The following is a 25,443-nucleotide window of genomic DNA, read 5'->3' on the forward strand; positions in this document are numbered from 1 at the left end:
GTTAGAAACCATTGATAAATTAGGAGTTCTTATCTAGTTTCTTTTTTAAACAGCTTTTTATGTACGAACTAATATTCTCAGTTAAGTTTCTGGTAAATCGGAAATATTACTATAATATTTTAGCTCTTTATTCTGTTTTTCCAGTGCAATATTAACATTTTGTAATTTTATCAAAGAATGGTAAACATATTATATTTACCCATCAGCCATAAAAAAAGTTAGATTGTTTATTTTTAGATCATTAAGTTACATGCTTGATTTTCAAATTTCTAAAAATCGGCGTTCCCGTTGTTTTTCGTTTCTCAACCTCTCTTTCGGAGATTGAGTATCGCGAGCGATTCTTTTGAAAAGTGGGTAGAGAAAATATTTAATCGGCATGTAACATTTAAATGAATCTAAACGACGACTAATAGGGTAATTTACGAAAATGGCTGATAATATTAAAGTGGTAATCAAGGTGCGTCCGTTAATAAAACGTGAAATCGATGACAACCTTAAGAAACAATGGACTGTTTCTGAAAATACAATTTCTCAAATTGAACAATCTGGAAGAGAGGGAACGTTTACATTCGGTGGGTTTTGTTTATTTACGTAATTTTTGTTTTCTTGTGCTGTAAGTATTCCCTATAATCGTTACGTCTTATTGCAGATCATGTTTTTGACGATACGAGTCTTACACAAGACGTATATGAGAAGGTGGCTCGACCCATCGTTGAAGCTGCAGTCGATGGAATGAATGGCACCATATTTGCTTATGGACAGACGTCTTCGGGAAAAACATATACCATGATGGGAGATGCAGCTTCTCCTGGCATAATTCCTTTGGCCGTATCAAACGTATTCCAAACTATCGAATCGAAAGTTGACAGAGATTTTCTTCTGAGGTTTGTGTTTTTCATTCTTTAAGTGAATACAATATATATTGTGAGCCGCTCAAACCGGCTAAGTCGGCCTGCATTCTTCAATTTTATTAAATGTTACATCATGTTAATGTGTTAAAAATGTTGTAATTGCGACCCGTTTTACTTGCTGTAATTGTGTCCAATATTTTTTTTTAGAGTCTCGTACATAGAAATTTATAATGAAAAAATAAGAGATCTGTTGGATGTGAATAATATGGATTTGAAGATACATGAAGATTATAATGGACAAGTTATTGTCAAGTGTAAAGAAGAAGTAACAAGTAAACCAAACCAAGTTCTTGATCTAATGAAGAAGGTAATTGAATATCATTATTGGCCATTTAATCAGTTGAACCCATATGATTGTGTTTCCTAAATAACGAATGTGTTAATTACTACACATGTAAAAATTTATCTTATATCTGGTGTTTTTATCGTCATTTTTTTAAATGATGATGTTAACCTTTCTGGGAGTATGGACATAAATGAATGTCGGTGTGAATTTTCCTCAAAGGAGTATTGTCATTAATGAATGTTTTTTTTAATTACCTAACATCCAAGTGACTCTGAAATCTAGCTACGGCTTATGCAACACCGTTTATCATGTCCCTACTCAGGCTTCAACTTTATAAGTTTCATAGCCTATTCCTACTCGTGAGTGGATTTACTCTTTATGTTTAAAGTTACTATAATTTCATGTAATTCATGGGTGAAAATTCTATGCAAAAACACTCGCTATTAATGAACGTCGAAGTCTGTCTATCAGTTGGTATGATGTAACTTGTATAGCAATGACATCTGTGGTATTTGTATGTAACTTTGTCATCATTTAAAAATATTTCGAAGAAGTTTATGATTATATTTATTATTTATGCATAATTTAATTTTTTAAATTTAATCTTATGATACATACATTGATTTGGTGGATTTTTTTTTCAAATTCATTTAAAAAGAACCCACACCCCAGGGAAAGTCGAACATCAATTAATTTACTCCCGGAAAGGTTAAGAAATAGTGGTATTTTACCTAGTAAAACTTAAATTAAAAATTACTTTCATGTCTAAGCTACCTGACTGATAAAATAAACATGTTACATATTCACATAATTTCATTGATTATAGGGTAACCGCAATAGAAGTACAGGAGAGACACAGATGAATGAGATGAGTAGCCGATCGCATACTATTTTCATAATTGTAAGTATTTGCTTAAAAGTAATCAATCAATTTAATATTCACCAGAGAATTCAAAATGAAATTGTTTTTCCAAAATAAGTATTTAGTATGGAGTAAACTGTATAGCTCTAAAGATAAAATATCTAACCTATCTGAAAAACAGCAATCTAAAAATCTGATTATACAGCTTTTTTGTTTGTTTATCTTATTATAATATCGTGGGTATACTGGCTTTTCCGCATTTAACAGTATGAAGGCTGTCCGGAGATCGGATTTATACTCGGTGAAGATCAAATGCCGCCTGTACAATGCCTGCATTGCTCTTATATGGCTGTGAAACATTACACCTTACAAGGGCCCAGAGCAGCCGTGTACTAAGCTTTGAGAATAAGTGTCTGCGGAGAATTTTAGGCGTGCGGTAGTTTGACTGTGAGGAATGAAGAGATAAGGCGTAGGACGCAGCAAATTTTGGTCACAACTGTCGTCAAGAAAAGACGATTCAGTTGGCTTGGCCATGTACTCCGCATGCCTCCTGAGAGCCTTAATCAAGCTTGCCTCTTTTACAAGGCATCAGGTTCGCGCCGCCCAGGATGACCACTGCTGACAATTCGTCGGCAGTTCTCATTAGAACTTCGGGACCCAGATCTGACTTGGAAAGATGCAAGGGAGCTGGCATCCGACAGAAAAGTCTGGAGACAGTTTGTGGACTCCATATGCTCCACTTAGGGAGCGGATATGGTTTAGTAAAATAATAATACTAGCAAAAATCCTTTATTCTAAATTCCCTGTTTTAAGAATCCATTATTTAAAGCTTTTAGCTTGAATAAAATACCCGCAATTAAACTTAAAGTTGAATTTACTTTTAAAACCACATAAATATGACATTTCAAACTACTTAGTGTATATATTATTAGATTAAAACCAATATTTTTAGCTTTTCCACTTAATTTTTATTTGACCAGCGACCGGGTTTCGTCGTTACCGACATCATCAGACTGGTCACCAGTCACCAGTCTGATGATGTCGGTAACGACGAAACCCGGTCGCTGGTCAAATAAAAATAAAGTGGAAAAGCTAAAAATATTGGTTTTAATGTAATAAAATATTAAAAATGCAATTCAATCACGAAGTGTCAGTGGATAATATAAATCTACTTAGTGTATTGTGCCAGTTTATAGAACGTTGAAAACTTTATAATTTGCATTCATTAAGTCAAAATTGCATATTTTCGAGTTAACGTTTTAGGCCAATATACCCACCATATGTAATCAGGTTGATGAGAAGCACTTCAATACTACTTGCTTATGGAAACTAATGCAGATACGCTATTCCGAATCGTATTAAATATCATTATATTATCAGATAATTGAATCCCGCCGCCACGTATCGGAAGGAGAGGCGGAGGAGAACAGCGTGAATGTCTCTCAGCTGAACCTTGTAGACCTGGCGGGCTCGGAGCGAGCAGGGCAGACTGGGGCCACCCGCCAGAGGCTGCGGGAAGGGGGGCAGATAAACAAGTCCCTCTCCACCTTGGGGAATGTCATCCGCCAACTGGCTGATGCTCAGGGAGACACTACCAGGTAAACTTTAATATCTGTATAAAAAAATCTCACTAAAACTTTTTTCCATGTGGTAGTGTAGTTGAAGTTTTATAATTGAGAATGGGATTTAAAGATGGTCATGCTATTTATTGAATTATTTGTTTGACAAGTCGAATAGAGTATAGTAAAATGTTTACAAATATGTATACAATTTTACTAAAAGTACTGTAAATCATCAAAGGGAAGTATGCATTTCAACCATTCAATAATGTGCATCTAATTAACTTGATCTTCTTCTTCTTCTAACCCTTATCCGCACCCAATGTTGCATAGGGCACCGCATCATATTGACGCGGTGTTTTCTTGATCGTTACTTACACGAAGGCAAGGTGATCACTCCTGTGCTTCAGGGACCAGACTAGGGTAATATTAAATAAACATCACAGTGTAAAATCACCAATATTTATTTTCACCCCCCCCCCCCCCGGGAATCAAACCCAGAATCTCCAGCACGGTAGCTAAACACGCTAACCATTACACCACGGTGGCGGACAATAACTTGATAATGCATACAATTAACTTGATAATGCCATGTAATAAGTCCATCTAAGGTAGGTAATGACGGAACACCTGTATAAACAATTTCCACATATGTACAGCAAGAAGACACATTCATATTTGGACACTACCTTGTTGCTTTAGAGCAACAACATACTATCTGGTGAAACCAAAACATTTTCAAATAACCAATTTAAATATTTTATTTATTGTTTCGGCATTTACTTTGTGGTAAGACATGTCAAAATGATTAAGGAAACATTGTTTTTATACCACTTGAGTATAAAAACCAGTGTTACCTTAAACATTTTAACCAATATAAAATTGTACAAAATAAAAATTTTAATGAAATTATTACTTTGCAATATAAATTGCAATTTTAATGTAATCTTACTTGGTAAATATTTTTTTTCCTTTATTTTATTAATGCATTTTCTTACTTGTTCAATTTAGTTAGGAGAATGTTGTTGCATTCAATTTGTACTGAATTTATTATATAAATAATATTCTATTTCATTTATTATTTATTGAACAATATGATTCGCATCATGAGATGGATTTTATAGTTTTTCAATGATAATGAAGTATTTACTTAACCAAAATATTTTCCTCTCAATTCCTCTGAAAGAAAGAACTGTTATAAAATGCAAAACACATGGAGACACACAAAAATTAATAAAAACTACTCGGAACTTAAATATCTCAAAAACTAAATCAGTTTTTTTACATACATATTTAAATGCGAATGTGTAAAAAAAAATTGGAGAACAGTTTCTCATCAAAAAGTGATTTAGTGAAAAACATGCAGATAGGATGTTGTTGCCTCTGTCTTATGAATGTTTATCCAAAACTATATCCATGTACAACAATAGTTAGGCTTTAATTGGAACAGTTTCCAGTTAAGTTTACAGTAAGGAACATTGTTAGTAGATTGTGCCCGTCAGAGCAAGAAGCTTTAGATAAAATGATGTTAATAATGGTTATCTTTTGGTATTTTCATCATGAAAATCACTTGTTTAGTTTTATGTGAAGGTATTTATAATTATCGACTTTTTTATCATTTCATTTATACATATGTAATTTTTTCCCCTCCCTTCGTTTTGCACGTTTTAAGTAACCATTTTAACAATTTCATTCTTTAAAATGGTTTAATTGTTATTTTTGTTTTATGCAGATTGTGTTCATTTCTCTTTTGTTTGTCTTAATTTGTGCAATAGATTCAATACAGTTTGCACTAAATATTTTTATCCATTTTATGTTAACCAACTATATTTTGAAGGTTATATAGTGAATTTATATTATGTTGAAATACATATTTTTAGATTTATCAGTTTTCGAGACAGCAAACTCACTAGAATATTACAAACTTCCCTGGGTGGAAACGCTAAAACTGGAATCATATGCGCTGTCACACCCGCAGTTTTGGATGAAACAATTTCTACACTATCGTAAGTATATATGGAAACATTCTGTCTTTTCAAGGAAACTAAATAAGCTCACGTTTACTAAAGTGTTGTGTTGCCCTGTTCAGGTTTGCTTCGTGCGCTAAGACTATAGAAAACAAGCCCAAAGTAAATGCCGTGATGAGTGACGCAACGCAGATCAAGAGGCTGACCAGGGAGATGAAATCCTTGCAGGAAGAACTCGAATCTAAGAAACATGTGGAGGTTTGCAATAATCCATTTTGCATTAATAGATTTGGCGCTTAATTTGTAGAATTACTTTTTTAATTTATATATTTAAAGTTCAGTATAAAAATCAAACACTGATTTTTACAGTCTACTAAAATGTATTTTATTGATAAAAATAACTTAACTTAACTTAAAAATAGCGTAAATTATTACTGCACATGTTAAAACTATTTCTTAAGTACCTATAATTTTAAAACTATAGAAGGACTATCAGTCCATTTAATCTTCACATTGAAAATGCCATAACAAGGCGAAACAATTTTCACAAATTATATTATGTTGTAGGTGGACAATATGCGTCTGCAAGAAAAGCTTGCCATTCTGCAAGACAAGATCCTGATGGGGAACAGCGAAGAGAGCTCTGTGCAGCGGGCCGCAGCCTTGCGCAGGCGTACCTGGTGCGCCCCGCAGCGATCCACCCTCCCGCCCATCCTCGAGAACTCCACCCGCCCCGACTCGCAGTGGAATAGGTACCCATTCACTCAATATACAATAACCAATTTATTCTACAAATGTGGAGGTCCTCACCAAAAAGTCACATTTCCAATATTGCACGAATAATCCTTTAAATGCAAATCTGTTCTGTTTACTGTATTCTATCAATATCTTAAATAAAGTTGCGAGAAAACATGACCAATGCTGTGTTAAACCAATAAGAAATCATTAAATCGCACCAAAACCTAACAATTTTACAAGCTAGAATTCTTGTAATAATCGTCAGGTATGTATGAGGAGATGCATAAATGTAGAAGAGGCAAAGAATGTTTGCAAAGACAGAGTGGTGTGGTGTTCGATTATCTCTGCCTACCCCTGTGGGGAAGCGACGTGATGGCTAGATAGTTAGAATTCCTAATTGCTTAAAATCATTTATAATGGAAATGTAGTGTTTTGGTGAGCACTTCTTCGAATCATCAATTGTAAAAAAATTGGTTGATTGATTCTAGAATTGAATTGTAGAATCATTGATTTCTCTTGTTATTCTAGCATTTGGAGAATCCCAGAATAATTTCAGGATATGAATTTTTAACGAGTATTTCATTTTTTTTAGGAACAAATTGAAATTTGATAGACTATCAAACGTAACGGAGAGAGATGACGACAGCACCGTTGGAAGTCGAGATTCAACTTCGAGTCGAAGAGTGTCAGATACTCCTCATGGTTGGAAAGCGCAACGAGACAATGTCATATCCTTAGGTAAGAATCAAATAAACTCTGGCGTAGTGAGTTTTAAAATATTATTTGAAAAAAAAAAACTTAAAGCTTTTCACTGCTGATGAAGTAATCATGAATTGTGTATTGTAGATGATTCTGATGAGCTTGCTTCTGCGCTTTGCAAGACACCCCCCGCCTGTTCTCCAGATCATAAGTGTTTTGGTAAGCTATTTTTTGTTAAACCTCTGAATTAATCAATAATAACCTACAATATTTTGAGTGTGTCCAAATACTTGTTCACAAATCTGGATTATCTCCGATCATAGGAGTTCTTTTTCATATTATTTTTTTAAGCTAAAATAATAAAAATGAAAACGATATTTTCAGGCGTTTCTCAAGTATGTGATTCTGACCACATACATGAGGAAAGCCAGGATTCTGACCTCACATACTAATAAAAGAGTTTCTGCTCAATAAAAAGCTTTTTTTCATCTCACAAATAGATGTCTCTAGTGATTCAATAACAATGTATAAAAATTGGTTCATATATATATAGAATTTCCAAGAATTAGAGTAGTGTGGTTGTCAATAATGGGTAGAATTGGTGAATGTTACACGTGTGTATAGTGGTCGTCAGCCCCGTAAATGCCCAGACTTCCATATTCTTCTTCAACTTTGATGAGATGTCAAAAAATAATATGAAACAATAATGTAATAAAATCCTAGATACCAATGTAATTCCATAAATATTGTCTATTTATAAATTCTGATTTCGCAATCTTCTTACTGGCTACATCCCAACTTATCATCTTTGTAGACTGCTGGGGTCTGTTCTCCTCGTCCTCAGGTTGTAGGTCTGTCTGTCATGGACAACGTCACCTAGGCCATGTCATCGACCAAGTTCTCTCTTTGCAGCGTCCATGAATTTTTTAGTCTTCCTCTAGATATCTTTTGAGGAAGATCCATTGCTATTGACTAGTTTATGACACGCTCGGGTTCTCTGCGTCCTTTATGCCCATACCATCTCAATTGTCTTTTCTCTACCTTCCTACATATTTATATTACGCCCAGGCTTCCACGAATGCGTGAGCTCTTTATTCTGTCTCTGAGGGACACTTTCACTGACCATTTAAGCATTCGTATTTCAGCGGATTTTAGTTGCCTAGAAAAGGTGCTATACATCGTCCAGCATTCGGAGCCAAATAGAAGTGCGGGTCGGACAATTGATTGGACTTTCCCTTTTATTTGGATCGCAAAGAACTCCCGCCGCAATGTGTGTGAAAATTTAGGATTTTAACCTTGCAATTGATTCACTTTTCTGTCGCGATGTTTCAGATTATTGTTATTTGAAACATTAATTGTATCCAGTTTTTACAAAGGATTATAGTCATGTTTACCACATAAATATATAGTAAAATAACCCTTTTTTCATTTTACCTGTGACCAGGTTTCGTCATTACCGACATCATCAGACCGGTGTGAGGCTAAATAAAATGCTATGTTGTTTACACTTCAAGGCAGGGGTTGAAAACCCTGATTTTATATAATTCAACACACCAGTCTGATGATGTCGGTAATGACGAAATCCGGTCACTGGTCAAACAAAATATATGTGGAAAAAACTATAGAGTTGTTATTTTACTATATAAAGTTAAGTTCCGCCAATAAATGTCAGTACAAAACTTTAAAAATATAAATGGGTTTTGTTTTCAGATATTCATAATACTCCTCCTTGTGTGTTGCGCTACCGGGCACAGAATGCAGAAAAAGAAAGAAAAGAGATCGAAGAGCTAACTACTCTTGAAAATATGTACGCTCCTAATGAGGTAATATATGCATTGAACTATTATAGTGACTACTTTTTTCTTCTCTGTATCCCTAATATCTGCCCACTGTTCTCGCTTTTAAAATAAACCATAAAAAATACACTTTAGACACCATATTAATGTTATGGACTATCAATTGAATTTTACAAAACAATAGAATATTAATCATCTTTTTTTTATAGTTCAATTTTGACAAAAGTAAGTTTGTTATTTTAGAATAAAAATTTGATAAAACTATGGACATTTCACATTTTCTCTTACCAGCCTAGCCACCTTTACTGGGGCCTTCTTCAGGGGTCTGTGTATTAATGTAAAAGATCTACATTCATATTTAAATTTAATTTGTGAATGTTTTCAGGTGGAATTGATTACACATTTTAACTTCTTAAGGACACGACAGTTAGAGACACAATCTGAAAAGGAAGAAGCCGAGGAAAAATGCATTCAGTATAAGAAAAAAATAGAAGAACTTCAAGATAATCTTGGAATATCCAATAAGGAGCGAGATGAAGCTTTATCCCTTCAGGTATTTTTTCAATGATTTTCAACAAATTTTATCATATTTTGTGTTTTATAAAATCTTTAATATTGATGAACATTTTCAGAAAAAAATGCAAGAACAAGTTAATTCAATAAATAACATAAATACAGATTTGGAGTGGCAATTGGAGAATATAAAAATCCGAAACGAAAATAGAGAAAAGGAGCTATTGGCCTCATTAATGGAAGCTCGAGGTGAGAAAGAGAAGCAACACGGGACCCGGAGGAATTCCTCAGTTCTTCCATTCCTCAACATGTCGCGGGATATTTCTCTTCTGAGTAGCAGCAGCATCGGCGGAAATGATTCTGAAGAAAGTATGGTGAAACTGCACTCTATTATTTCGCAAAAAGATGTAATTATAGCCGATCTACAGGAAGCCCTCAAGAGGAACGCCCTAGAAATGGAATCCTTGAAATCAGAACTGGAAGGAAAGATCAGTTTAATCGAGGCTATGGAATTAAAAGCTATCGAGAAGTGTGACGTATTCTGCGAACAGACCAAACGGTATTCCGAGTTGGAATCTCAGTTTATCAAAGTATCTAATGAACTGGACGTGGCTACTGCTAAATTACTTCAATCAACGGAAGAAAATAAATGTTTGCCAAACTATCTAGAGGAAATCAGCGGATTAAAAGACCAGATTACCAAAACGGAACAAAAGATTATTGATTTACAATCAACCGAACATCCGACTGATTCCAACAAGTTAAGAGATCTGGAAACATCAAATGCCGATCTGAAAAATCAATTATCAAACTACCAACAGCAAGTTTCTGATAAAGATTTGCATATTCAGAGAGAATTTAAATTGAGATCATTGTCTGAAGGAGAAAACCTAAACCTTAAGGATGAGATTATCCAACTTAAAAAATCTTTGCTCATTTTAGAATCTGATAAAACGGAACTCCTCAATTGCTCCGCGTCACAAAAAACCCAAATTGACAAATTGACAACCGACCTCTCTGATTCCATTATTCAATTCTCTTCTATCTCCCAGATAAATGAACAATTACAGAAAAGTTTCGATGAGGTCGCTTCGGAAAAGATTTCTCTTATAGAGAGTTTGCAACTGAAGATCGCTCGGTTAGAAACTGAATTAAAGGATTCTCACGATATCTGTAATGATGTTCAATGTAAAATTGAGACTGAAAAATTACATTTTGAGACTATTATTAATGAAAAGGATTTTGAAATCACTCGTTTGAATGGAGGCTTAATGGACTTACAGAAAACTATAGACACGATGGAAGCTACAGTAGAGAGTCACAAAAACTGCAATGAAATTGCTATTCAAAATGCTGACAGAAATAAACTCGAGGCTGAGTTGCAACAAGCCAATTCAAATTACGCGGCTCTCTCTCATGAAAATGAAAAATTAGTAGCGGTGTTAGATGAAATGAAAGCTGAAAATGTCAATTTATCTCGAAATATTCAAGACTTGCAAAGGGATATGAAATTACAATTAGAAGAAATTGTTAAATCATCCGAGGAAATATCCCTTTTAAAAGGCGAATTAAAATCTCATTTAGTTGAATTGAATACAGTTACGTTGGAAAAAGCCAATTTGTCCGAAAATATTCTGCAACTTGAAGATGATTTAAAGTCTGAATTTGAAAAAACTAGTAAACTGTCTGAAGAAATATTGTGTCTAAAATCACAATCAACCTCTCCGATAAATGAATTAGTTAATGTGAAAGCGGAAAATGTTAGTTTAAATGAAAAAATTCTTCAATTACAAAACGACCTAACAGCAAAGGTGTCTGCAATCACCAAAATAATGGAAGATTTCAACTGTTTAAAAGACCAATTTGATTCATCTAAAGTAGAAGTGAGTAGATTGAGCGTGGAAAATGAGGCACTAACTCAGCAAAATTTACAGTTGGATGAAAAATATTCTTCAAAAGTAAGTGAAGTAGACCAACTTTTTGTTGAAATAAATTCATTTAAAAATCAACTGAACTCGTCTATTACTGATTTGGCTTCTGTCAAATTGGAAAATATTGCTTTATCAGAAAACATTGTGCAATTAAAAGACAATTTACAAAAGAATGGGGATGAAATTGGTCATCTAACATCCGAATTGACCTCTCTCAAGTCAGAAAATGTTGTATTATCGGACAGCCATTTTACTTTGAATCACAACTTGACAAATGCGGAAAATGAAAAATCCAAATTATTGGAAGAAATTAATTCTTTAAAAATTGAATTAAACTCTGCGGTATCCGAGCTGAGCGCTGTCAGCGCAGAAAAGACTTCATTATCGGAAAACATTATTCACCTGGAAGCCAATTTGAATGCAAAATTAGAAGATGTCCGTAAATTAACAGAAGTTATTACCTCTCTTGAGAGCCAAGTAGAATACGATCTCGGTAATGTTCAGAGTTTGGAGACACAACTAGAGGAAGCATTATCGGAAAATAGGATCATCAATAACAATATTCAGAGATTACTACTCCAAATCTCAAAAGTTGCCTCATTTTTAAAAGATGATGAGCAATTCAGTATTTACTACTCTGAAAATGGAGACTCAAACCCGGATTATATTATTGTTGAAAGTGAAAACACGGATATCAACTATATTAGTAATGTTTTATTGTCGTTGAAAACTCATTTATCCGAAATGGAAAGTTTAAACCCAGCACATTCCTCTCATAAAGATTTTGAAGCTGCAAATTTGGAATTATACAAGTCAGAGTTATCTAAATTAAAAAATATTATCGAAGCACAAAAACAAGATGTAGAAAAATATAACTCTCTGCAAAAAGAGTACGAAGACCTTCAGCGTCTTAATAAAGATCCTTTCGACAACAAAGAAAATATCAATAGCACATTGGATGCAGTTACTCCGCTGAGAAGGAAAAAAGATGAATCGCAGTTATCTACTTCTACTTTCTCTTTTACTCCGATCACCCGAGATACACCTAAACTGAAGGACACTCCCAAAACTGGGAAATGTAAACCGTCCCCTTGCAAAATAAAAAATGTTGTCAAAAACATATTCGAGGTCATAATAAATGAAGTTAATTCTACTGAATCTAACAGCATCATTAACGTAGATATTCCTGAGCTCAAAGTTATCTTGGAAAAACTCAGAGACTTGAAAATGGCACTTAAAGTCTCTCTGGAAACAAACAGTTCACTTAAAGAAAAAATCTTAAACTTAGAAAATGCTAATAATGAGCTGAAAACGCTATTACAAAATACATTTGTCAGCGTTAGTAAATTAGAAGAAATTAATTGCGAAAAATATTCCTGCGGAGACATGACATTATCTGGTGGTGTAATGGAAAATTACATGGATGGTCTGAAAACCGCTATAAACGATATTGTCTCTTTTAAATATATTTTACAGCAAAATATGGGTTGTGCGATGAATAAAGACATCAGTTTCAGCATTGATGACACTTCTGTAATTGAAATGAAACCCGTATTAGAGAGGGCCGAAATGAAAAATGAGGTATTGTCCTTATCAGATGAAGACATTTGTATTGAATACGAAGCACCTTCCGCACCTGTCCTCCAAAATATGGAATATTTAATAACGCGTTTAGAAAGTAACATGTCCGAAGCTTACTTGCTGCTGGAGATGCCGACCGACTTCACTCCCGATATTCTTGCGACTGATACGGACTGCTTGGAAACTAAATTATTAAAAGTAATTAATACCCAAAACTTAATGAACAATAGTCTTCAAAACTTCATATGTTCCAAAAATACTCTTTGCGACAAACTGAGTAATGAAAATGCATCATTAATAGCCGAGATGCAACAAAATGAAATGGATGTTAGAGAGTTAGTGAGGGAAGCGGAAGAACTGCAGAAGAGAGTTTTATGTGTAAGGAGTGAAAATAAAGTCAATCACGCAGAATACAGTTTGCTGAACTCTCAGTACACGGCCATCCAACATTATCATTCCAATCTTCGTACTTCCTGCGTTTCTACCGCAAACTACATGAAACTGCAGCTTGCGCATCTTCAATCGCTTCTCGAAAACCCCGAGAATACAGGGAGAGAAGATACGGAAACTTCTTTTTATGATGTATACACTCCAAAAAAATCATCAGGTAAAACCCTTTCTTTTGTTGATCTTCAAGAAACTCCCGAAAGACCGAGTACAAGTCCGATGTCAACAGTAGTAGATAGAGCTGAATGCTTTGATTCCAACAATGTCCTCCAAAATCCTGAAATGGCAGTGAGTTTTAGTGAAGTTTCAATGGTAGATCTATCACAATGCACGGAGCAAAGTGAAATTATTTATAAGGAAACTCAAACATCCAAATTTGAAAATCCTCTGGCGATTGATAAATCTCAATTCATAGATTTTAGTGAAAATGAAGAAATTGACCGACTCAAACTGACTTGTGAGAATCTGCATTCTGATTTAACTGTAAAATGTTCAGAAATCAAACGCCTATCAGATCTACTTGCGGAACATGAATCCATAAAGCATCACTACCACAAACTGCAGAAGGAATATGACTCTGTTTCGAATGAGCTGATCGATTCTCTCGAGGAGACGGATAATGTCAAAGAAAAATATAAATGTCTTCAAAATGAAATGCATGTTGTAAGTGAAAGCATCAGTTTAATCAAGCAAACCCTTTGCTCTAAAGGAGAAGTTATTCCGGAGAAGGAATGCAATTTACTGGATTTGCTTAAACTTTTTATTGATTCTTTTGAAAAACAATTACAAAATACCAACGGTGAATTAACCATTATGGCAGAATCTATGAAGAGGTTAGAATCTGAAATAGCTATCAAACAAAAGGTATTAGATGACTACGAGTTGAAAACATCTGCCCCTAATATTACAGAATTACAAAAAGAACTGGAGGGTAAGCGCTATGAAATTTCTGTTCTGCATTCTGAACAGCTAAGATTCAAGGCGGACCTTGAAGATATATCGCAAAATCTTCAGGATTCTAATAAACAAAATCAAAAGTATTTATTGGACATTGAAAGATTAGAAAAAGACATTTGTAATTTTGTCAATAATACTGAAAAATTGCAAAATTCAGAATCGTTACTTACCTCTGAAATAAAACAATTGGCTGAAGAAAAAGATCAACTGCGGTCATGTATCGTTACCCATGAAAATGAAAACCTAATTTTACTAGACAGAGTAACTAATTTAGAGAAAAAGTGTAGTGATAGCGATTTTGAATATTCGGGTAAGCTTTCTTCGCTCCAAAATCTGGTGGATGTTCAAGTATCAGAGATTGAATCGTTGAAAGATTGTATCAATAATAAACAAAACAGTTTAAACACGTTGACTGAAAAATATGAATGTCTCTGTGAGACCTTATCTAACAAAACTATGGATACAGAAATGCAGCGAAAACTTGCTAGTGACAATTTATCTCTCACGCAAACAATTGCCGAAAATTCAGAACAACTTCTACTTGTAAACCAACAAGTCGCCAATCATCTAGAAACGATAAATCAGCTCAATGAAAATGTATTATTGAAATCAAAGGAGATAGATAGTTTACTAGAGCAAAAGAGAGATCTGATCGCTAAAGAAGCAAAACTCTCCGGATCTTTGGACGAGTTGAATAAAAAATACCACCAACAAGAGAATGACATTCAAAATATGAATTGTACTGTTTCTGAACTGCAGTCCCAACTTGTTAGCGTTTTAAATGAGAAAAGTAGCCTCTGTAATGAAATCAAATCTCTTCAAAATGAAATACAAACATCCAGTTTACAAATTCAGAAATACAAAGACGAATCTGAAATTGCAAAGGAACATGCGAAGGTATTACTAGAAAGTAATGAAGCTTTTAAACTGACCACAACTGAATTCGAAGAAGCGTTGGATAAGGCAAAAAAAGATTTTAGCGAATTTAATGTTGATTCTCAAAACAGGGAAAAATGTCTAAAAGAGGAAATTGCTCATCTTTATGAGCAACTGAAATCCAATCAAGACATCATTAAAGGATGTGAAATGAAAATATCTGCTGTAGATCTTCTTGCAAAGCAAAAAGAAGAATTATTGGATAATGTTTCCCAAAAATACGAAGACGAGAAAAAGAAATTCGCCTTACAGCTGACATCTCTAGAAGAAGAAGTCGGTAACCTGAATGTTGAGAAAAAGCTTAATGAAGAAGAGCGGTGTTCGCTGGTCTCCAATATAGACCAGCTGTCCTGTTTGTTAAATGAAAAGGATCAAGAAATTCAAGACATGGCCCGAGAAATAAGCAAGTTAAGGGCAATGTCGAGATCTTCCACCAGGTATGCAGCCCAAATATATTATGTTGCCTCTGATATTACTTATGTGTGTAACATGTCCGCCCCCGTAGTGTAATGGTCAGCACGCTCGGCTACCGTTCTGGAGGTCCCGGGTTCGATTCCCAAGGGGGGTAAAATAAATAAAAGTGATTTTTTCACTGTCATATTTATTCAATATTACCCTGGACTGGTACCTGAAGCGGAGGGCTGATCACCTTTCCTTCATGTGTAAACGATCAAGATAACACTGCGTTTATATGACGCAGTGCCCTATGCACCATTGGGTGAGGATAAGGGTTTTATTATATTATTATTATTAGTAACATGTAGACAATTTGTGTATTCTTTTTTTCTAGTCTCGATTTTGAGAACCAGAGATTAATCAAGGAATCGCATGACCAAAAGGAATCCATAAAAAGTCTTCAGACGAAATTTGAAGACATGGCGACAACAGGAAAAGAGTTGAAAAATCGCCTTCAGGAACTAGAATCAATCAATTCCCAACTGTCATCGACCAACTTTATTTTAGAGGTATATATAACATGTTGCTTAAATATTTAGAAAGGAATGCATATTATAGAAATAAAGAGTAAACTCAATTAATATTTTCTAGCCTTTATTCTAAAGGAGAAAAATTAAAGAATCACTGAGTCAAACTAAAGAATCAATAATACATGGGGTAATTGTATCTGCCTCCGTGGTGTAATGCTAAGTGTGTTTAGCTACCGTGCTGGAGGTCCTGGGTTCGATTCCCAGAGGTGGGGATAATAATAAACATTAGTGATTTCACACTCTTTTATTTAATATTATCCTGGTCCCTGAAGCGCAGGAGTGATCACCTTGCATTCACGTAAATAACAGTCAAGATAACACTGCGTCAATATGATGCAGTGCCCTATGCACCATTGGGTGCGGATAAGGGTTAGAAGAAGAATTTTGAAGCAACCGTCATATATTCTTAGATTATAACCCTATTTATGAGTCATATATTAGTCAGGAATAAAAAAAGGGTTTATAAATAATCCCATCAAACATTTTTTTAATCATGGTAAATAGCATTATACCGTATATTAAATCATAACCTTACATTTTGACTATTTGTATAAACTCCAATAACATAAAGCTCTTGCCAGTGTGATGTTTATAATTAAATTGACTAATAGAAAAGCAAATACACCAGAAACAATTCTTGAAATATTGCACAGGTAAGTACTGACATACATTTTCATTTAAAATCTCATTTTGATTGACGACCAGGGTTACGTCCGCTTTGGTGTTTTAGACACATGGGTCCTAAGCACCGGTAATTTACCAAAGAATTTGATGATTAAACTAATTAAACCCAGATGAGATTTTTCGGGTCATCGGTACAGAGGTTTACTGATCTTGAATCCGATATTAGTGACTCGCAAAATAATTCTATTATCTCCTTAATAACTCCTGATACACAAAATTTTAAATTATCTATCATACCCAAACATGTGACTTTTTTCCTGTGTGTAAAGGTAACTTAGTTTAAGATAACGAAAAACATTATGGTAATATTCATATAGTTACCAAGATATTAACTATTTAAGTACTATATTGGCTACATCACGGCTACTGGCGGGTTATTCAAACGATTATTTATTTTGAAATGCGTACACTGAAAAATATGCTTAATTGACAGGTTTCTCAACTGTATACATTAAGAAAAAATATTTGTCTTTTCAGAATCGAGTTTCTGACCTCCAAATGGAATTGGACTCCCTGTTAAAATCCAGTCCCAAGATTAGAAATGATTTGCATGTTAGAAGACAAAGTTTACACGATTTGCAGAGAAATTTGGCAGGGAAAATCACCCATAGAATTGTCGAAGGTCAGTACTTACATATGTTTTGCTTTTGAAACTACTACATATCTGTATAAATATAATTAAATGTGTGTGCTTTTTTTAAAAATATCTTCACAAACAATATCAACAACATTCCTGTAGTTATGATTTTTACATTCAATGGAAAAACTAATTAATTTGAACAACAGCAATTTGGCAAAATAAATCTCCATAATTCAAAACAAATTTTAAAAAAATTATTCCTTTTACTTTTTTTTTAGAATTATTTTCATAATTAAAAAATTTATAAAGTATTTAAAAAAACATATTACCCTCCATTTTTATTGTTTTTTTTTCATTCATTGAAATGATCATTTATGTTATTTTATCAACAAAATTTAAACGCTGCGCCTAGAAAATGAGTTCATTTTTTCAATATGCTAATAAATAAAATAAAATAATTGAGATGATTGGTTCCTTCTGTTTAAATAATTGACCTTTAACAATTTACACCGTGTTCATGTTTTATGATCTTTAATAATTAAAGTTTTCGACAGATAATAACGATATATCTATGGAAGACTGCTCTAATTCAAACAAAGGTGCGGAATACCTAGATAAAATGAAATCATTGGAATCTCAGATCCAATTCGCCGAAGAGAGGAGCAGACAACTGGAGCAAGCACTCGCCATCAGCGAACAAAGGTTTCAACAAAAGACCGATGAATATTCACAAGTCATGGTGGCATATGAAAAGTTGCATAAAATGGAGGTAAATTGAAACATAAACAATATACATGATGCATTGTAATTGAAAGTATCAGCTCACCTTTTTTATTTCATTCATTATATAAAAGATTCTCATTTTTTTATGAAAAAATAAATCTACATAAATGTATTTCCAGGCTCACAGCAAGCCCAAACAAGATGCATCTACTAATACTAATCCAGGTAAAGAATCCATTTTTTTTTTAGTCTTTACCAACACGACTCAACTGACTGTATGAAGCGATTTCTAAAATCAATCTGCTTGATGTAAATATTAAAAATAAAAGTAAATGTATTGTGGCATAAATAATTTGTAGAATAAAAAAACAATAATCTAGTACGAGGCATTGATTTTCAATCGAACATCTTTGCAATCAATTATTTTACAGAAGTTTTTCTTCATCACCCGCAACACCCGTGCCGGAAGGTACCAAATGCTTTTGGCAGGTTTTTTATAATGTTTTCGTACATACATATTTCATTCACATGTTATTACATAACAATCATGAACATTATGGTGGCCACCCCCTGAAAGACTATTTCTTTATTGAAGGGGCAGCATTACCTTACCAAATTACATTTAAATTATAGAAAATGTCCTTTTCATGACGATTTTTAGACCACGCCCCACCCTGTGTACACAAAATGACATCGCTAACACTCTTCTTTGCACCCCCACGAGAGATTCCATAGTGGGTGATGAGCTTCTCTGCTACTTAATGGTATTCTCTCGTTCAACTTCCAGCACTTACACATTTACTTTTAAAAAAAACTCATACTGCCACTTTTCTTACTAACATATGGTTAGATTAGAGTTCACAGTAAACTAAATTATTTAATATCCACTTATCATATATCACTTAACATATACTGAAGTTTATGACCTAACTGACATGTTAACAGGAAACTATAAATATTGTTTGTTTATAATATATATATCGCTCACTCCTTTCAAGAACGTTATAAATTGAAAATCGACAATTTTCAGTTGTGCATGTTTTCGGAATGCCCAGAAAATGTACTATATCCCAGCAAAAGCGGCATATTTTTAACTTAATATTTACCCGCTACAGTGCAGAAAGTGTTGTTTTTGCATTTTAAAGAAAAGGTATTGTTTGATAATTTTTTTAAGTATGCTTAATATTTTTCAAATGGAGAAAAAACATTCAGGTTTTACTTAAAAAGATCTGTTGCACAGTAAAAAGTTCAATAAGTGGCTTGATATTTATTTTTAATACATTGTATTATATTTTTAAACTTTAAAAACGTTCTCCTGAAAAATCTAATTTTTTGATTTATGACGTTCTTGAAAGGAGTGAGCGATATGTGAAAATTTTTGTTTAATTCTGGGATGAATGTCTAAAATAAAATGTTAATTTCTTGTATTATATGCAGACGACAAGGCTCCCCTGATGTCTCTCTTTGTGGATAAGATGACCCACGACTTCCTGAATGAGAAATACAAGTCCCTACAGAAAGTGAACGAGGATCTGAGGATGAAAACTAAAGAGCAGGCCACTGAATTGCGTCGCCTGGGGCATTCCCTTCAAAACAACACTATCCACAATTTACTACCGGGAGAAGGGTAAATATTCCATCAGCATTCATTTACTGTTTACTTCCTCGATCCATATGGAGCCCGGGCGCTTTTGTCAACTTTGCACCTTCCAAAAACAGACTGGAAGAGTACTGCTGATGTATATCAAAATTCCTCACAATGGCTGAGAAACACGTGTACATAACAATTCCGTTCTGAGCCCTTTTTATGTACCGTGTTTCTCAGCCGTATGGGATAGTAGGTATGTTGCAGATATTGAGTATTTTCTGGTCGTCACTTATATAGTTACACCTCCTTTTTACTTTCCTCATTTTTACACCAATAAATTTATTCCTAATTTCATATCCATACATTCTCAAACAAATTTTTCCTTCAATTAATGCTAACAAAAAATAATCACCACCTCGGTTATAAAAGCACTAGCACAATTTTTTACACACTTAATGGAATTTCATCAACATTCCATAATCTATATTATTCCATAATTCATAATAAATATTATACAAAAAACATGATATAGATATGCGACTTACATATAAAACATATTCGTCATGTTGCCTGCTATTATAAATTGCCATAAAAATAAAACAATATTCTCGATATTGCTCATATTCCCATTCATATAAGGCCAGTAACGCAACGTTTCAGAAATTCCGAGTGATACAGATATAATATACACAACAACCTCTCCTTTACATTGTGACTCCCTCAGATCTAGGATTTTATAAACATTTGTGATTCGAGTGGCGTGAATATTCTTTCTGTAGAGCCATTTTGTACGCACATTATAGGTGCCAATGCGAAAAGAAGAGCTAGAGCACAATATCTAACAAAGTATTTATTCGCCATGAATCTATTTGAGCTATATTTATCTTATATTTTATGATATAATGAAAAATTACAGTATGCATATTGTTGAGCGCTAAACAAAGAGAAAATGTTGTTTGTTATCTTTATAGATCGATGAACTCCAAGGTGTTGCAACAAAAATTAGAAGCCAAAGAGCAGGAATTAGCAAAGCTCAGTGAAAAGGTAAAGGAACAGGAGAACTTGGAAAATAAATATAGAGAGTTGGAAACCATGTACAAAGATATGGATGCAGAGTATGACGTGTGCGCTGACGACCTCAGAGAAACTATAGACAGCTATAACAAAGTGTGCGGCGAGAAAGCGGATCTAGAAGTGAGTACATATTATAAATTTACTTGTAAATGGCAACCAATTTCTCTGTAATATGTTTACATCCAGTATTTTGGTAATTGTCCATTTGAAGGCCTTAAGGTGGAGACTGACCGGAGCATTTCGTCGTAACGTAACACGTTACGATGCGAGCTTTCAGGCAGTCAGTACACCGAGCCGAGCGCTCCATCCATAGTTTCGGATGCTCGCCGCGAGCGATGTTACGTTACGACAAAATGCTCCGGTCAGTCTCCATCTTTATGTTAGCGATGCGACTGACTTTACATGTAATTAATAATAGAAAAATTGAAATGCGAGCGGCATTCTGTAAAATGATTGTACAAAAATTACACTACATTGATAACTGACGCTTTTGTAGAATTTACCCACTTGTGTTATTTTAGTCACTTAAATTACGTCCAATATGTATAAATATTTAAAAATACGCTAGTACATGTATCAATATGTGAAGAGATATGCTTATTGTACTGGTGAAGTTTTCTGGTTGACCTCCTTTGATGGAAATCCGATAGCCCATTATTATGAATGCTCTTTTTAATTACAGAGAGAAGTGAAATATCTGAAAGGGAAAGTGGAAGAGATGAAGGAAAGAAGCCCAAGTTCGGAGATCAGGAAGAAGCGACAGAGCTTGCATGACACTCGACGCGGTACCAGCCTGACTACTGTGGAGGCTTCAACCATTACCGGTTAGTATTATATGTACATACTTTATCTTTAAAAAGTTTCCTTTTTTATTATTTTAACGGAAATTTACATAGCACGGAGTATCTTTCATCGATGAATGTAAGCGCCATCGAGAGAATTAGTTGACGGCGATTGCCAATGAAAGACATCTCCCATGCTACATTATTATTGACAAGAAATAATAGGTAAATACTCATTAACAAACGGTACCTACACGCTGTGTATATTTTAATGTTCAGTTGATATTATTTTATGTAATTTATTTTTAGTAAATTAATTGAAATTTTTTTCTTCTTCAGATGAAACATATCTCGACCCGATAGTCAGATTAAAACCCTGCGAAGAATGTGCATCCCGTGCGCTGGTTAGTTTAATTTAGTTTTCTCACATTAACTTACCTTGGCACCACCGGGTCTTTTTAAATGAATGATATGTACTGTTTTAGAGTTTCCAAGGACTGCAAGCGAGAATCCACGAGTTAGAGTTACAAAGAGCGAGCATGCACCATCCTCCTATTGTCCAGGTAGCGGGATCTCCCGCTTACTTTGCCAGTGGAATTATTCAGGTACAATATCATTGTGACTTGTTTTTCAAAAGGCTCGAAAACATTCTTTAAATATAATATATGGTGGGTGTACTGGCAAAAAACATTAACCAGAAAATATGTAATTTTAACTATCCAGTCATCAGCTAATTATGTATAAAATTTTCAACATTCTATAAACTGGCAAAATTGAGTTTAATAGCGTTTAGTTTTTTTTTTCATCACTCATATTTCCTTAATACTATTACACTCAAAGAATCCTCTTGTTTATTGTTTACCTAATTCGAATTTTTCTTCCAGAACCAGAAACTCAATGAGTATATGAAGGAGAATGAAATACTCAGGAATAGGGTTGAAAAGTACAAAGATTTCTACATGAAACACAGACCTCACCAGAAACGTTCTGTAGACCACAAATAGTACACTACTAGCTGCAATAACTTAACTACTAAAATAAATCTACGTGAATACAATTACAGAATGTTTTTCATGTAACATATGTATGTACAAAAAATCACTTTGTTAGTTTAAATATTTATTGTAAAAAATATATTTCAGTAATATTATTCAGATGTTATATTATTATGTGCCTATTTTTCTTAAAGCGGTCTTGTTAAAGTTAAATTACATTTACTCTTTAAATTTATTAATTTAAATATCAAGTATTTAATTCAAATTTATAAGTATTTGCCTCACATTGTCAAGTCTCACAAATATTTCAAATAGTTAACAACTTCTTCTAACCCCTATTCGCACCCAATGGTGCATAGGGCACTTCATCATATTGATGCAGTGTTAACACATGAAGGGAAAGTGATCAGCCCTCCACTTCAGGGACCAGTCCAGGGTAATATTAAATAAATATCTATATTCTCTGTAAAAACCCTAATATTTATTTTCAATACCCCCTGGGAATCGAACCCAGGTCGTCTAGCACGGTAGCTAAACACGCTTACCTAATGGTTTGATGATATGTTGTAATACCACGGAGACAGATAGTTAAAAAATGTACCTTAAAAATAGAAATTGACTGACTTTAATTATTTTGATTTATTTTATCAAACAATAAATTATGTGACCTTTGTAACATAAAAATATAAATAATTTTTAAGTACAATTACAGTTTTTCTTTTGAAAAGAAGCATACAAAAGTTACCTCATAATTGAAATGTTATGTTCGAAATATGAAAACATCCAATTGCTGACACACGTACTTGTCATAACAGCTCAAGAACTTTGTCAAATGCTGTATTAAAAAGATATGTAATATATTTCTTTTTTAAATCGACATAAAATATTTATTGATCTATTATCCTGCAAATCAAAGAATGTTTTATTTTCTGCATTTTTTTTTAATATATATTTTACATCACTTGTCTAAAAATAGTACTTTTTTATTATAATAAAATAATATTATAATTATAACAAAATTACTTTATTGTACGTTTTTTAACCCTTTTGTTCACTGTAACATATTAGGGGTATCGGAGAGCTAGTTAGTTTTTTGTTTAAATGAAAGAAAATAAAAAAATCGAAGAAAAATAAAACTTTATTGAGTGATATAGTTTCCCTCGTTATTTATAACTTATTGCCACCTTGGAGGAAGAGAAAAGACGTCAGTTCTATAAAAATATTGACTGGGTGTGGAAAAAAACATCTAGTCATTTTTACATGGTACATATACATCTCATAGCTAATGCTCTGAGCTGCATGTATTCCTCCAGATATATTCCAGTGATCAAAACCAATAGTAGTTCTATAGTGTGATGTCTGGTAAGTAGGGAGGATGTTGTAGAGAAGCGAACAAACTCTCCGATACCCCTAATATAACGGAAATGTGAGCAGTAGCATTTTCTGACTTTCACACCTAATTAGTTTTAATACTTAGTTTATTGATATTATTTTAAATTTGTCTCCCATGTGTGAAAAGTAGAACAATGGCATATGTACAAAATTGTAAGGCAAACGTGTAAAACTTGAGAAGCGCCCAAATATTTGTATTTTACCATGTTGTGTATCCAAAACATCAAATGTTCATGTAAGATGAATGAAATAAAAAATAATAACTTTTTGCTGTCAGTAAACTGAAAGAAAGTAGTCAAGATCATTGAACATGATATAAATAAACTACTGAAAATAATATTATTCAATAATTGTTTGTTTACTTACACTTAAAACTGGCAGAGATTCACCTAATTCTCTCTCCTGAACATTTACCATTGTTTGCCTTTGATATTGCAGTAAAAATTAAATCACTATGAAAATGTGATCCCCATTTTTTAAACTTATTTATAATATTAATATCACACTATGTATATTATTATTATTATTGTTGGTTTGTTCTTTATTTTAATATTTTATTTAAACTTTAAAAAAAATATATTTTTTCCTTACAAATATCATAATTTCCCATTTATTCAAATACCTTTGACATCTCGTAATTTAAAACTTGTGTAAATTAATTAAATATTTTGCTTGTTTTTGTAATAATATTTAATAATAAATTTATCGAATAAATTATTCTTTTTTTTAAGGTTGCATATCAATAATTCTCCCCAAGTCGTTAAAGCTATTCACATATTGTGTTATCATTCACTGTAGATCCATATGTAGCAGGCAGACTAAAGCTTATGGGCGCTTGTCCACTACCCGGAATTCCATGTAATTTTACTGTCCAGCAAGTCAATTAGCGTTTTAAAACGACGATTGGCTTGTGCTTTTGTCCATCTTTCTTCGGATCGGAGCTCTTGATCGGTGCGTGAACACGTTGCGCGTAAAATCGTCGTTTTAAAACGCTAACTGACGTGCCGGACGGTAAAATTCTGTGTAATTCCGTGTAGTGGACAAACGCCCTAGGTGTTCCAAGGTTTTACTAGTAAATTCTAGGAATAACAAAACTTAGCAGTCAAAGTTAAAACTAAAAAAATACGAGGGTTATTTGTCACATAAGGTTCCCATATATATTTTTCAAATATACAGCTTTATTGTTTTCCTTAGCATTATACATCATTTTAAAGCTTAGAACCTACTCTATTTTTCTACATAATTGCCGTTTCTATCCAACTTTTGTTTCCCAAGTTATAAAGTTCTGCCGCCGGTAATTATGTAGAAAAATAGAGTAGGTTTTAAGCTTTAAAATCATGTATAATGCTAAGGAAAACAATAAAGCTGTATATTTTTTTAAAATATGGGAACCTTTTTTTACGAATGACCCTCGTATATTTCGGTCTAGGCTACCCCACTGTTTCATTCACGTGGC

General features: G+C 33.5%; 1 protein-coding gene across 1 annotated transcript; it reads left to right on the forward strand.

Annotated features, from left to right (window-relative positions):
• Positions 1-263: 263 nt before the first annotated feature.
• LOC148310648 (uncharacterized) lies at positions 264-24,791 on the forward strand. Its single transcript, XM_088258058.1, has 23 exons — positions 264-572; positions 650-884; positions 1,059-1,218; positions 2,024-2,098; positions 3,440-3,657; positions 5,499-5,624; positions 5,708-5,843; positions 6,153-6,337; positions 6,916-7,061; positions 7,170-7,241; positions 8,733-8,845; positions 9,204-9,371; positions 9,451-15,620; positions 15,974-16,148; positions 17,331-17,475; positions 17,988-18,202; positions 18,336-18,381; positions 19,594-19,783; positions 20,716-20,938; positions 21,501-21,642; positions 21,940-22,004; positions 22,086-22,205; positions 22,485-24,791. The coding sequence occupies exons 1-23, from the start codon at positions 428-430 to the stop codon at positions 22,602-22,604; spliced, it is 9,390 nt and encodes a 3,129-aa protein (XP_088114184.1). The 5' UTR covers positions 264-427; the 3' UTR covers positions 22,605-24,791.
• Positions 24,792-25,443: the final 652 nt, after the last annotated feature.

Source organism: Brachycentrus maculatus, unplaced genomic scaffold, assembly GCF_059751285.1.
Source record: "Brachycentrus maculatus isolate JH-2025_06_01 unplaced genomic scaffold, ASM5975128v1 h1tg000090l, whole genome shotgun sequence".
Taxonomy (NCBI): domain Eukaryota; kingdom Metazoa; phylum Arthropoda; class Insecta; order Trichoptera; family Brachycentridae; genus Brachycentrus; species Brachycentrus maculatus.

Bases quoted from the DNA above. Each gene is read 5' to 3' on its own strand.
- LOC148310648 (XM_088258058.1), top strand. From the start codon at position 428: ATGGCTGATAATATTAAAGTGGTAATCAAGGTGCGTCCGTTAATAAAA. The intron at 573-649 runs GTGGGTTTTGTT...GTCTTATTGCAG, and splicing joins AGAGGGAACGTTTACATTCG to ATCATGTTTTTGACGATACG. The intron at 20,939-21,500 runs GTGAGTACATAT...TTTTAATTACAG, and splicing joins GCGAGAAAGCGGATCTAGAA to AGAGAAGTGAAATATCTGAA.